The following is a 15482-nucleotide window of genomic DNA, read 5'->3' as shown; positions in this document are numbered from 1 at the left end:
AAAAAAGACAAACAACATACAATCTCAACAACAAGAGACAAGAAAATTATAAGGAAAAAAACACAAAAAACAAACTAGTCAGGCAAAGTATGTGACATTACCTACGACTGCGTATGTCAAAACAATGACAGCAAAACAAAATTGCATTCAGTAATACATGCTCTCTTCTATGGTTCCTGACCCTTTACAAGTTGGACAGATCATGCTTCCAATATAGTTGTCCCATTGTTTATAATTAAATATCACTAATACTAGGAATATTAGGCCTATGAATTGCTGAAAAACTGCTGTTCTGGGCTTGTGCCATTGCTGCTCTCTCTCAGTGCCGCTGTGGACAGGGGGCACAACTTACATTCAGCTCCAAATAGTGTGCAGTTTGAAACAGCAAAGCAACTGTGACTCAACTCATTGATATAAGGATGACAGGGTCTGAATCCCGAAGCACTATCTGTACAAAAGCATATGGAGAAAAGGTTTTACAAACCTGATTGACACTGATTGAAAATTTCCACACTTGAAAAATGGTCCAAACAGATGCCACTGATTTGAGTATTTAGGTTGCTGGGGTAAGTTTGGCAATGACATTAATACGATAAAAACAATGATTTTATTTTGGGAGGCCTGATTATGAATGAAATGATGGGAGGTACTCAAGAATCAAGGATCAACTATACCCCAGAATATGACAGCTCTTGCCTATCTGACCATGGTGATTATACAGTCAAAGGGACCTGGTCATAATCACCGATTAGTACTACTCTTACTCCTACCCTGGGAGGCTTGATAAATACTGTCCCTGAACTAGAACAGATTGAGAACTCTAACAGAACATCCAACTCATCCCTAATGTTACTCTCGGGCTGTGTGGTTTCTCGCTTTTCCTCATAGACCTGTGGCAGGCTGCCCTGATGCTGACAGCACCAGTCAGCCCGTCTTTGTTTGATACTGGTGAAAAATGAGTGACAACGTGATTATGTAGGTCTAACATTATAAGTTAGCTAGCAATCAGAAATCAGACATTTGCGTTTTTCCATCAGCTAAGACTAGCTAGTTAATGTTAGCGTTAGCTAGCTAGTCACGTACTGGGACTACTACCGTTAGCAGATACATACCCTTGTAGTCGCATATGTATGACGAAGCGTATAGCTTAAACCCCTTATCCATTTTGGTGGCAGGAGTTTTAGATGTCAACCTGCATAGGGGATGGCCATTGGTTATGCTCATCTTTGGTAGTTCCTGAAGGCATCTTGAGTAAAATAGCGCCTCGTACAGAGGACCCGAACCGGAAGCGATGCGACCTGTTTTACAGAATATGGAAATATGTTGCGCATAATCTCTATTCGGACTTAAGTTCCCCAAGACTCCAAAGTTGGCTGTTAGAGATGCAAGCCTCACTTCAGTTCAGTTTTCACACAGCGCAACATAAGATTGAGAAGATGCTGTTAGCTGATGATGAGCCTGCACTCAAATACATTAAATACAATACGCATGCACAGCTTCATCACTTTAGATAAGTGAAGAGAGATGGAGCAATGGTAAAAGGGAGGATAAAGATAAACAGGAGAGAACGAAAGAAAGTAGAAAGACTATCTCAGATACTAAAATCAGCAGTAGCAGATTTTTCTTTTAAATGGCTTTCACCGAGAAGCTTACTCCATGTAAACAATGCTCACAAATGTTTCAAATACAGAACACAAAAATCAGCTTAGGTTGGCGACCCTGTTCACATGGAAGCCATATTTGATTCATGTTACACAGAAAACAGATCAGAAATGTTTGATGAAAAATTGAGATTGAGAAAAGATACACTGAAAAGTCACAACATTATTTTTTATCTCTAGCACAACTAACTTTAACCTTTTAAGATGTAGTCATAGGCATAAAATAGCATCATACATTTAGTACAATACATTTTATTGTTATGGCTTTAGCTGGAATCTAGTGTAGTAATCTAGCAACATTAAAGCTACAAACAACCCATAATGCAACACTCCCTGTAGGTGCTCTCTCCACTCAAAAAGAATATCAGATAGTGTGAATACATAGTCACCCAGTCATCGGATATTTTCGAACATGATTTTCAGAAAAGAAATATAATCTTATATTGAGAATTGTAACTTTTGGTTGAAAAAGTCGAAAGAAAGAATAAAAATGATAATTTGATTGGTCATTTCTAAATTAGTACTGTTTGGTAGAAACCCAGTGGGCAGGTATGACTTCTATCTTACGTCTCAAGTCATCATGGGGCGTCCTACCCAGCCTGAGAAGACAGTTGTATAATGGAGGAGATTTGTCAGAGCTTGAGGAAACAACCCTGATGATGTCATCGTCATGTCTTGAGCTTGGAGAATGTGGCAAGGAGGGTCTAATGAAAGACGTTATTGAGTTACATCATGGGAAATGTAGGATCCAGTGTTTTTGGAGGTTGAGCCATACCAGGGAAAGCCAGGATATCTAACCCTGGAATAACCCATTTACATATCTTTAAGACTGTGATTGTTGGTTTGTATATGACTGAACTACATGACTTACAGTAGAACCAAATGTTTTACCAGGAGTCACAATTTTATCATAATAAATATTACCATACTCAAGAATATTCAACATTTCATGACCAAATGACCATATTGTCATACTGACTATTCTTCAATAACTCACTAGAATTACTAGAATTCTAATGTTATTTTTGCCTTTTTGGAAATGCTCTCAAGTGTCCATTTATTTCCAGCATTAGTAAGAAATGAAAGCCCCAGTGCTGACAGCATCATTGCTTTATTCTCAACCCACTAAAGTATGTTTTTAAATTGATGAAATTATTGCCTTGCCTCAGACCACTGTGTGTGAGTGTGTGTGTTCATGCGCTTTTTCCAGGACATAAGCAGGTCTTTGTTCAGGGGCATTAGTGACAGCATGTATTTTTGTATTTATGTATGCAGGCATATTGTTAGTGTTTGTCTGTGTGTGTGTGTGTGTGTGTGTGTGTGTGTGTGTACTCACATGTAGTGCAGTTGGGGGTTCTTGGAGAAAACACGAGCCTGGATCGTATGCAGGTTGCTCCTCGTAATAGTTCTATAACAGACACACACACACACACACACACACACACAAACAAACAAGAGAGAGAAGAGAATAAGGTCTCTAAATCTATAACTTCAGCTCCTTCACTCTGAATTATAGTCAGCTAGAGGAGGGGAAGAAACGGATAGCAACAATTTCCAAAGAAGACAATTCAAGCAAAGAAAGAAAGTATACTAATACGTCCATGCACTGGAGGAGTTTATTTTAATTCTGAGAATATAATCACACACGAGACTACACGTTAAGCCTTGGTTACAAGCTGGTGCCTCAGACTTAGCACAGGTTAGCACTGTCGCAAGGGAGGAAAAGCTGGTTAGAGCGGGGGGTTGGATCCCTGGCTGCCCCCGTCATGTCGAAGTGTCCTCGAGCAAGACACTGAACCCTAAGTTGCTCCCGATGGTGACCAGCACCTTGCATGGCAGCCCGGTTGCCATTGGTGTGTGAGTGCTTTGGGAACCGTGAAGGTTGAAAAGCGCTATATAAGTGAGATCATTCATTTACCACCGTGGGAAATGCAGGATCCAGCGTTTTCGGAGCTCGACCCATACCAGGGACTAAAAGTCTAAAGGGATATCTCTGCCTCTGCTGCTTCAGTCCTGACAATTTTTTAAAAACATCTTTGAGTCCCCAAACTTAATGAAAATTCAATACTACATTACGGGAATATCCCTTTCAAAATCCAACAGTAAGTCACACTCGAGAAGATGTGACATTAGCTATCAAAACGCTGACAACGCATTTCGTTTGTACGTATCTCAGGAGCTTTTCTTGGAGCTACCATCTAGCTGCTATTATTATAAGTGCGTCTTAAAGGCACTTCAGCCATGGTTGCTGCTTGGCTGAAGCTCATACCCCCCCCCCCCCCCCCCACTCTCACTCTCTCTTTGCCTCCAACTCTGCAGTTTCAAATCTTAACCCTATCAAATCAAATTCAATTCAAATCTACTGCCTCTGTATCTCATTGCAGCTGGATGTAGCTGAAGGGCACGTGGATATGTTCTCTTGCGGGGCTGTGTGCAATAGAAATCAGCTGGTGAGGACAAAAGGGAGGGATGGATAGAGGATGGATGGAGAGTGACGAAGTGGTCCACGTTTTGACGTTAAGAATCTGGACTTACAGTCACACTTACTAGCTTTTTCCGTGGTCCATCTGCCAGCCTTACCCATATCTGCCAGTTAACAATCTACAACCAATGCAGCATTGGTCGTTTTTAAACTTGTCTTGTTGGTTATTTACCAGATCTCCACTTCAATTGCTTGCAGTAAAACCAAAACCAAATCACTGGGATAAAATTTGAGACTGAAACGAGTCTGACAGCCAGCCAACTGTTGTCAATTAGTGTTCTCTGTATCTCCCACAATAGCTCCTTTGGATATGAAAGTGAATATGAAGCTGCAGCTCAGCTTTAATCAGCTAGCTGTAAGTGGGAGAGGAGCCAGTGCAACTCACGTCCCTCTACCTTCTTCAATAATTTCTCAGATGACAGTGCTACTTGTCAATCAGTAGCTGTGCTTCGAGCGAAGCATACATAGAACAATTGAGTAATGATCGTAGATGAACAAGTGCCTCCTTCCCACTCGTAGAACTGCCCCATGTTGGCCGAGAAGAGATCCCTTTCCTAATGTGATTCTAATGCATTCTAACGTTCACCCCAAGCTAAAATGAGGCTTTGGCAATCTGGGTTAAAATCTGGGTTTTAAAACTTTATAGCACAAACTTCCCTTCTGTTCCCCTGTGTTGCTATTCCTTCACCTCAGTGTAGAAAACACTGTCTGGGGGAAACAAGTGTTTTCTAATGCCGTTAGAAAAACCCTTAACTTTAGAGTAATAGTAATGGGGAGACAGGGCCCAGGTTTTAGCAAGGTAAATCTGTCAAGTAGGGGATTTTCCTGTTTAATTGTCTTGATTGGAGGCTAAGTGGACAGTAATTGCAAAAATGAGAGGCGCTAATCAGGGCTAAGTCCAGCTGGGTGCAAGTTTAAGAATCAAGGAAAAACTAGATTCAGTTAAACCTCCTGAACAAAGTCATTTTTCACAATGCGTCCATTGATTATATACAAACAGACCGTCAAAATGCATTTCATATGAGACGTGTGTGTGATGTGAGGTGACACGCTCTAATGTGTTCCTGAGAGGGGAGGAGCTTGTAATTTCGAATGGGTTCGAGTATCTTGGGGTCACATTGGACTCTACACTTCACCTTTAAAAGTCACGTGAAAAAGGTGTCAAACACCGTAAAATTTTATTTACAAAATGACAAGCAAATCAGGCCATTTCTGACAGTTAAATGCCACCAGGATGACTTTTTTCACACATCGAGTATTGTTTTACTAACTGGTCACTTACAGATGTAACGTCACTTAAATCAATACAATTACTCTTCAACAAAGCCATAAAAAAAATTGGATAAAAAAAAGACGGCACCTCCTTTTAAATGAATTCATCAAGCAGAGGGGTTTACAGTGGCATTGGAATGGCCTACCACGTGCAATATAATATACTACACAGTCCACTTTTACGACCCATCTCAAACAATGGGCCTAAGATAAACCAGAACTGTGATCACTTTTAACTTGACATGTTGCACAATGTACTTTGTCTTTTTCTACATGTGTCTTGTATATTTGTATATTGTCATTGTCAAGGTTTCTGTTTCTGTTACCTGCCTAGGGACTATGGATGTAATTAGCATTCTTGCTAACTCCTGCATGTTTACATCTTGTATTGAGTGTCCCAGTGTAGGAGCCATCTCTTTTAAAGGACTACGACCCGTCAGAGGCATATATATAAAGATGGACGACATGACAGCTCCCCCAAAAGTGAAGCCAAAGTGTCTCGATCGCCCCCTGGTGGCTGGCTGCAGTACAGGTCATAAACCCCGCCCCCTTCATGTTAGAAGATGGGACATGGGCCAAACTAAAACATCAAAGTGACAAAGTGACCAGTGATGACATGTTGACCAGTGATGACATGTTTAGCCGCATGTCATCATTCAACCGCTGGCTGTCGAGGTGGTGTCCAGCAAACGATGTGGGCTTCGTAGATAATTGGCGGACTTTCTGGAGGAGACCTGGTCTGATGAGGAGAGACAGCATTCATCCCACTTTGGATGGAGCGGCTCTCATATCTAGAAATCTGACCGACTTTATTAGTGAACCAAAACCGTGACAACCCAGAGTCCAGACCAGGAGGCAGAGTCGCAGTCCTACACGCTTCTCTGCGATTCCATTAGAGCAGTTACCCACCCAAAACCCCATAATGACTGTGTCTGCCCCCCGACCACTTAAATTAATTCAACCAAAGTTAAACAGGAGAGGAGTCATTAATAAAAACTTAATAAAAATTAAGACCACTACTGCTATAGGCCAAAACAATAGGAAAATTAAGTGCAGACTGTTAAATATCAGATCTCTGTCATCTAAAGCTGTATTAGTAAACAAGCTAATATCAGTGAATCATATTGATCTACTGTGTCTGACAGAAACCTGGCTGTGTCATGAAGAGTATGTCAGCCTGAATGAATCCACTCCGCCCAGTCATACTAATACTCACATCCCTCGAGGCACCGGCCGAGGAGGTGGAGTTGCAGCCATCTTTGACTTAAGCCTGTTGATGAACTCTAGACCTAAACTGGATTATAACTCATTTGAAAGCCTCGTTATGAGTCTCTCACTCCCAACCTGGAAAACACTGAAGCCAGTCTTATTCGTTATAGTCTATCGCGCTCCAGGTCCATACTCTGAATTCTTATCTGAATTCTCAGAGTTTTTATCAGGTTTAGTCCTTAAAACAGACAAAGTCATTATCGTAGGGGATTTTAATATTCATGTGGACGTTGATAAGGATAGCCTTGGTACTGCATTTACCTCTTTATTGGATTCGATTGGCTTCTGTCAGAGGGTACAGAAACCCACTCACTGTTTTAATCACACCCTCGACCTGGTTCTGACATATGGACTTGAAATTGAACATCTAACTGTCTTTCCACAGAATCCTTTGTTATCGGACCAATATTTAATAACTTTTGAATTCCTATTACTGGACTACATCGCCATTAGGCAAAAAAGTCTACACCAGATATCTATCTGATAGTGCTGTAGCTAAATTTAAGGAAGTGATTCCATCGGCATTAAATTCAATGCCATGTCTCAATACAACTGAGGACTCCTATGCTAACCTTCGTCCCTCTCAAATAGACAATGTTGTTGACAGTGCTGCAGGCTCAATGCGATTGACACTTGACTCTATTGCCCCTCTTAAAAAGAAGATAATAAAACAAAGAAAGTCAGCTCCATGGTATAACACCCAAACCCGCAAATTAAAGCAAACAGTGCAGAAACTTGAAAGGAAATGGCGCTCCACCAAACTAGAGGAATCACGTTTAATTTGGCAAGATAGTCTTAGAACTTATAGGAAGGCCTTCTGTAAAGCCAGAGCAGCCTATTACTCAACATTAATAGAAGAAAACAAGAACAACCCCAGGTTTCTCTTCAGCACTGTAGCCAGGCTGACAGAGAGTCACAGCTCTATTGAGCCATGTATTCCTATAAGCCTCAGCAGTAATGACTTCATGAGCTTCTTTAATGATAAAATTCTAACTATTAGAGACAGAATTGATCACCTCCTGTCTTCAGGTGGTACCTTACCTTCAAACACAGGAATCTCAGAAATAGCTGTAAAACCTGATATAGGTTATTTAGATTGCTTTTCTCCCATTGACCTTCACCAAATTACTAAAACCATCTCTTCATCTAAGCCATCAACTTGTCTCTTAGACCCCATCCCAACCTGGCTGCTCAAAGAGGTTTTACCTTTAGTCAGCACTTCTTTACTAGACATGATCAATCTGTCTTTATTAACAGGCTACGTACCACAGTACTTTAAAGTTGCTGTAATTAAACCTCTTCTTAAAAAGACCACACTTGATCCAGAGGTTTTAGCCAACTATAGACCTATATCTAACCTCCCCTTTCTCTCCAAGATCCTTGAGAAAGCAGTCGCCAACCAGCGGTGTGACTTTCTACATGACAATAGGTTGCTTGAGGACTTTCAGTCAGGTTTCAGAGCTCATCATAGCACAGAGACGGCACTGGTGAAAGTTACAAATGACCTTCTCACTGCAACAGACAAAGGACTTGTCTCTATACTTGTTTTGTTAGATCTTTGTGCTGCATTCGACACCATTGACCATCATATCCTATTACAGAGACTGGAACATTTAATTGGCATCAAAGGAACCGCACTAAGCTGGTTTAAGTCGTATTTATCAGATCGATCTCAGTTTGTACATGTTAACGATGAATCCTCCATGTACGCCAAAGTCAGTCATGGAGTTCCACAAGGTTCTGTGCTTGGACCAATACTATTCACCTTATATATGCTTCCTTTAAGGGATATTATTAGAAAACACTCCATACATTTTCATTGCTATGCAGATGATACCCAGCTATATTTATCGATCAAGCCAGAAGAACCTCATCAGTTAGCCAAGCTCCAAGCATGCCTTAAGGACATAAAGACCTGGATGACCTGTAATTATCTGATGTTGAACTCAGACAAGACAGAAGTTATTGTTCTTGGCCCTGAACACCTCAGAAATACAGTATCTAAGGATATTGTTACCCTAGATGGCATTGCCCTGGCCTCCAGCGCCACCGTGAGGAATCTCGGAGTTGTCTTTGATCAGGACATGTCCTTTAACTCCCACGTAAAACAAACTTCACGGACTGCCTTTTTTCACCTCCGTAATATTGCAAAAATCAGGAAGATCCTGTCTCAAACAGATGCAGAAAAATGAGTCCATGCATTTGTCACGTCTAGGCTGGATTATTGCAATTCCTTATTATCAGGCTGTCCCAATAAGTCCCTGAGGACTCTCCAGCTGATCCAGAATGCTGCAGCACGTGTACTGACAGGAACCAGGAAAAGAGATCATATTTCTCCTGTATTAGCTTCTCTGCACTGGCTCCCTGTAAAATCTAGAATAGAGTTTAAAATCCTTCTCCTCACCTACAAAGCTCTTACTGGTCAGGCACCATCATATCTTAAAGAGCTCATAGTACCCTATTACCCCACTAGAGCACTCCGCTCCCAGAATGCAGGGCTGCTTGTGGTTCCTAGAGTCTCCAAAAACAGAACAGGAGCCAGAGCCTTCAGCTATCAAGCTCCTCTCCTGTGGAATCGGCTCCCAGTTTGGGTCCGGGAGGCAGACACACTCTCTACTTTTAAGAGTAGGCTTAAAACTTTGCTTTTTGATAACGCTTATAGTTAAGGGCTGGCTCAGGCCTGCCTGGACCAGCCCCCTAGTTATGCTGCTATAGGCCTACACTGCTGGGGGACTTCCCATGATGCACTGAGCTTTCCTCCTCTCCCTCTTCATCTTTGCACATTCATCACAGTCCAATGCATGTTACTAACTTTATTTCTTCCCCGGAGTTTCTTTGTGCTTTGTCGACTCGTAGGTCGCTGTGGATCGTGGTCCTGGTACGCCTGGGTGCTGCTGCCGCCATGGGCCTGCCTGACTCTCATCACTACAGTTATTATGTTTAGTCGTAGTTCTGTCACTATTAAAGCTCCTATTATTAATCTCAGCTAATATTACAGCTATTTCTACTGTTAGTGCTGCCATACATCTTTGCCTACCTATCTGTCTGTCTGTCTGTCTGTCTATCTGTGTCTCTCTCTCTCTCTCTCTCTCTCTCTCTCTCTCTCTCTCTCCCTAAAACCCAACCGGTCAAAGCAGATGACCGCCCACCTAGAGTCTGGTTCTGCTCGAGGTTTCTGCCTCTTAAAAGGAAGTTTTTCCTTGCCACTGTCGCCAAAGTGCTTGCTCATGGTGGGAACTGTTGGGTCTCTGTAATAACATTATAAAGAGTCGGTCTAGACCTGCTCTATTTTGTAAAGTGTCATGAGATGACTTTGTTGTGATTTGGCGCTATATAAATAAAATTGAATTGAATTGAATTGAAAGTACATGTCAAGTAAGATGGTTTCTGTCAATCTAGGTAGTTCTTATCACGCTGGTGTTTGTTCAAGTGTTCATCTTGTATTATTGTACTGATGTTCATTAACTTGCTCTGTCCCTATCAAATAAATAAAATAAATAAATTAATGTTTAAATTTGCACTAGAAGCAGTTTGCTCACCAATGTGGCGTACCAGTATGAATTGTTCATAAATGGACCAGAAAAAGGGTGGTAAAAACATTGTAAAATGAAAAATGATGATTTTTTTGTATTCTTTGTGTTGTAAAAATAAATTACAGAAAACCAGATCATTAATACAGGCTGCTAGGCACAGCTTGGAACTGGGAATCACCCGGTTATGTATAGTGTATTTATTTTATTCTGTATATTGCAGATTGCTCATCATTTTTACTGTATTTTACATTAGTCTGATAAACAGGAATGGAGGGAAATATTCCATGCAAGGAGTTTTAGTGGTGATTATGCTGTGGAAACATTACAACACTGCATGAACGAACAGACCAGTGGAGGAATGTGTTAGTACTTACAGCCTCTGTAAGCCGGTGTAGAGTTCCATATCCACATCCCTCAAGGTCTGCAGACCAGTCCAGTTCTCGATGTGTCTGCAAAGAAGGACAAGACAAGACATATTAGTAGGGCTGCAACTAATGATTGTTTTCATTATATATAAGTCAGCCAATTATTTTCTCGATAAATCGTTTGGTCTATAAAATGTCAGAAAATAACTTAGGGTAAGGATTAAGAGAAGTGAAATATTGTGCAGTTATTGTTTTTTACGCAATGAATATAATGAAATATACATTAAGATATTTCAAAAGAAGTAGGCCACTTTTTCCCCTTTTTATGTGGGTGGGGGTCGTCAGTGTATATACAATAATAAAATAGGGGTCCCTTCAGAAAAAGGTTGGGAACCACTGATATAGAAAACTGGTATTTGCATCATCATATTGACAATAGCCTGTATCCCTCAGGAGGTAACTAGTGAGGCAGTGGCAGCGTGCGCGGTGCGATTCGGGAATATACATACTTCTTCGGCGACACAACACCGCAGGGTTTACTGCAAACAATGTAAACTGTTAAACTTAATGTGGTTCTTCACAGTTTTTTTTCAGTGCTGGTGTAGACATGGTCTGAATTCACTGGCTGCTGTGGGTTTGTTGGCCATGAAAGTTTGTAGCTTGGCCTGGTGGGAGCCCAGCAGCAGAAACAGGATAGTGGCCCATTTTGGATCCAGCAGCGGATGGCAACAAATCAAAACAGGCAAATCACATCACACTGAACATCTGTTTACCCCAGAGACCTCCTCCTGGCCCTGACTGTGTGTGAGAGTGTGTGTGTGTGTGTGTGTGTGCGTGGGTGTTTTGTTACAAAGGTATGCATGGAAAGATCAGTTAGAGGTGCTGTTTGTCCACGTCTTCTGGGAATTGATTCATCACCAAAACGCCTTTGCATATTTACTCTCTGACAGTCATGTGTGTCTAATCCCCGTGCCATCCCTGAACACATGACAACCGCACACATGGACATGCAAACCACGTACTTTTAAGCACGTACCGTCAACATCCTTCAAACACACAGCACACTACCATTAATCGTTCAGTATTCTGACTAAGACTGCACACGCACCTCATACCCACAATCTCTTTTAAAGCACTACGACCCGTCAGAGGCATAGACTGTATATAAAGATGGATGACATGACAGCTCCCCAAAGTGAAGCCAAAACGCCTCGATCGTTGCCTGGTGGCTGGCTGCAGTATAGGTCATAAACCTCGCCCCCTCCATGTTAGTGGATGGGACATGGGCCAAACTAAAAAATAGTACACATCAAATACATTTTTCCCAAAGATGGTTTCTGTCATTTTGGTTGTTCTTATCACACTGATGTTTGTTCAAGTGTTCATTTTTCTGATGCGTTTGGTTTTCACTAGTTATTTGATGCTATAAAAAAGGGGGTGTGGCATCATGATTGACAGCTGTGATTGACTGCGGTGTGCTCGCGATTGGGTTGGGGCGGTTGTATGGGCGGGGTCTCGATACCGCGGCTCCACCCCTCGATCACCACTGCAGACTCTGGCTCCAAATGACGTCACCAGCGCGAGATGGCAGCGGCCGTATGCGGGAGAGTTTGGCTTCATTTCTGTACAGTGGGAGGAAGTGGAGATGTGTCGGCCATCTTTATATACAGTCTACGATCAAAACTGCACCTTCTGCCCAAATGAGACATCTAAAGTGGATTCACCATGGCATCAAAATGGCGCATTCAGGTGGTAACTGTCAACCTGTTAAGTCGGAAACTTCCACGCTTACAGTCAAGAAGAACCCTTTCAGTGCATTTGGTTTCCTTTACAGAAAATGCAACCCTCATCAACACAGCAGGCAGCTGTTTTCAGTGAAAAGGCTCTGACAAAGCCACTGCTACACTCCCTGCTCCGCAGCAAACGGCAGACAGGCACAGTTAGAGACTAGCCTGATGAACACAGTGGAGCATTTAGCAGCTAAAGAGACAGATATTCCTCTCAGGAGTTGGTGGAGACCAAACACAGAGCTAAAAGAGAGTGAATACTGGACTTACGTTCATTGCACTACACTGCAGTGGGTGACGATGTTGTAACTAGCACTAGTTGACCCATAGAATTCCACAATTTTACATCTTTCACTTCTGCACATAATGGATAATAGATTCATACCGAACAGATTTTTTTCGTGTGTAAGAAAAACAAACAGACTTCCATTTTTTACCTCCCACAGGTCCAGTTATCATTGGTCCACTTTTATCAGCGGTAATGAGCCAAGTCATTCCATAGTTGTATGCTTTAACAAAGATTGCCCTAAACCACCAGACTGGTGCATTATGGGACGGCCTTTTCAGTCTGTCATGACACTACAGACTTGGATGGCAGCAGCCTTGGGGACATAACTACTATCACACCCAGTGGGAGTTGCACATTGATTGGCTGAGCTCATTTTTACCTGACAGCAGCACCCACCCCCCTCCCCCTGAGGGGCTGCTGATTGACTAATTGAATGACAGATCGATTATCCAATTCAAAGGCTAAATAGCCAGAAACACACCAGTTACTGGCCCCACTGGAAGCAAGCACACACACACACACACACACACACACACACACACACACACAGAAGTAGAATTCTTTTAGATATAATTATATAGCACACACATGTTTTCCAAATTCAACTTCCAAAAAGTATTTCTATTGAGTTCTCTCTGGCATGGCAGCTTGCTGAAGCGGCTTTTCATCTCTGAATATATAATCACTTGTAGAATGGCCGGTGTCAAAGAAGAAGCTTTTGCTTGGTAATAAATTAAATCTTTTTTTTTTTTGGCTTGCAGCAACAAAGTTGCCTTTTTTTCCCTTTTTGCATAGATTACAGCATGGAATGAACACACTGCAGCCTTCTTGAAATACAGCTCACACTACAAAGCAGCCTTGGCTGGAGCGAATCAAACTCCTAAAAAATAAAACACTTCCTTATGAATGAAAACCCTCCTGCTACTTGTTTAAAAAACAGTGTGAAGTAAATGAGGGTGACCGAGACTCCAAAGTGGAAGCCCTGTTTGATACAAAGCACTTATATATATATAGACACTTTATGAACCATTTCTGTGTACACCTCATGTAAAAATATTCCTACCACCATTGGACACCGCTACACCTACCTCCAGGCCCCATCCAAATTCCCCCGTTTCAATAAAATCTCTTATCTCCAACTCCACTCCGTGTCCATGTCCTGCGTTTGGGTCCCTCCCTGATTTCGTAACATGACATACAAGCATGGCATTCAAAGCCTCTTGAACTTGAAGCCAACATGAACGGGAGGCTTGTGTGGCAATACAAAGTGCCCGACATGGCTAAATACCAGTCCTGAAACTACCAACTGTGACAAGGCACCTCATCTCAAGCACAACCAGTGCCTATTGTTGATGCATGTTGGGGAAATGCTGACAGAAGTGTGTCAGCATTTCCCAAACATGCATACCACAAGAAGCAAATAAAACTATAATTTTTCTGCTTTATTGTGGTGGAGACAGGATGCTCAGACACATTCCTACTGCCCCATTCTCCTGTTTTGACGATTGTCTATATTGGAGGTGTTTAAGGGAGCACTTGTGCTTCTAAACGAGTCAAAAAATGATATATACATCACATAAAAGCTTGTTAAAGTGGGGAATAAAGGGTGGAATGAAAGAAAGGATGAAAAAAATATATAGATATATAATGTTCGGAAGGTATTGAGCTTTCTCACCCCAGGCAATGATCCCATTTGGACTGTGCCAGATGTAAAGGGTATAAAGTGTGAGCAGCATGAGCTGAAAGCCCATTCTCCAACTTTCGGTGAAGGTGAGGTTTTGAAATGAAATTATGTGGAATTATGAGGAAAGAAAGTCCTTAAAGAGCAAAAACATTCCTCACATCAGAGAAATAAAATGATCACTAACTAAAAAACGATGCCTTTTAAAGAGCCAGTTCAATGAAATAACCAAAACCTCCAGTGTCTATCCAAGCAGATAGTTTATGTTTTGTGTGTCCAGGTTTTTATGTATCTGTCTCTGAGATTTCTGCCTTCACCCCAATACAATGGGGGTGAGTGAAATTCAATTTGTGATGCTCAAAGCACAGCAATGTCTTCTGGATAATTCACAAACCCTCAATGCAGGAGACTGTTTTGTTTTTTTTGTGATTTGGTTCAACTGACCCTTTACAATGAACCCTGACAATCATTTATCTTATTCTTTATGTCGCTATCCATCCTTTTCTCTATCAAGTCATTCTCTTAAAAAAAAACAAAAAAAAAAACACTTGCCAGCTATTCCGCCCAGCATTTGTGAAACAAAACAGAATAATCCCTGCAGCGAAGCAAAAAACAGCCTCTCTGGCAATTAACAAATGCTTGAACAAAAGTAGAAAGAATATTTAAAAAAAAAAGAGAAAATAATAGAAACACTCTTGATGCTTGAAACTGGAATAAAAGTAACGATTAAAAATGAAAGCTCTTGATGTTTAAAAACAACCCAAGCGGAAAAAAAAAAAAAAACATCTGTCAGTACAGTTTAAACCTTGTATCGAACCCATTTTGCTTGAAAACATCCCAGAAACGGGTTATGCCTGGAAATTACAACTCTCCTCCATAGAATGAACCTTAAATAATAATTCATAACAAACTCCATTTATACAACACTATTCAAAACAAAGTTACAAAGTGTTCACATGGTTTTAACCAGGATTAAACCATTTTCAGGAGGCAATGTGGCAAATAGAATCAGATAATACAAAAATAAAGTGGAATCAAATACCCAACTATGATATAAGATAGAAATAATAATAAAACAGATCAGACATGGTGTGCTAGCCTCAATAAAAAAGTTTTTTGTTTTGAAGTGATTCAAAAGTTTTC

The 15482-nt window shown here is 41.2% G+C and overlaps 1 protein-coding gene across 1 annotated transcript in view; it reads right to left on the bottom strand.

Annotated features, from left to right (window-relative positions):
• Positions 1–15482, bottom strand: part of LOC139286188 (NT-3 growth factor receptor-like) — a 219478-nt gene that overhangs the window by 163953 nt on the left and 40043 nt on the right. Inside the window, exons 2-3 of the mRNA XM_070906923.1 lie at positions 10592–10666; positions 2998–3069 (exon numbers count right to left, since the gene is read on the bottom strand). Coding sequence (XP_070763024.1) covers positions 2998–3069; positions 10592–10666 — 147 coding nt within the window. The remainder of the gene's footprint in view (positions 1–2997; positions 3070–10591; positions 10667–15482) is intronic.

The sequence above is a fragment of the Enoplosus armatus genome, chromosome 6 (assembly GCF_043641665.1).
Source record: "Enoplosus armatus isolate fEnoArm2 chromosome 6, fEnoArm2.hap1, whole genome shotgun sequence".
Taxonomy (NCBI): domain Eukaryota; kingdom Metazoa; phylum Chordata; class Actinopteri; order Centrarchiformes; family Enoplosidae; genus Enoplosus; species Enoplosus armatus.
Note: the sequence above shows the minus strand (reverse complement) of the source record. Positions and strands in the feature narration are given on the sequence as shown.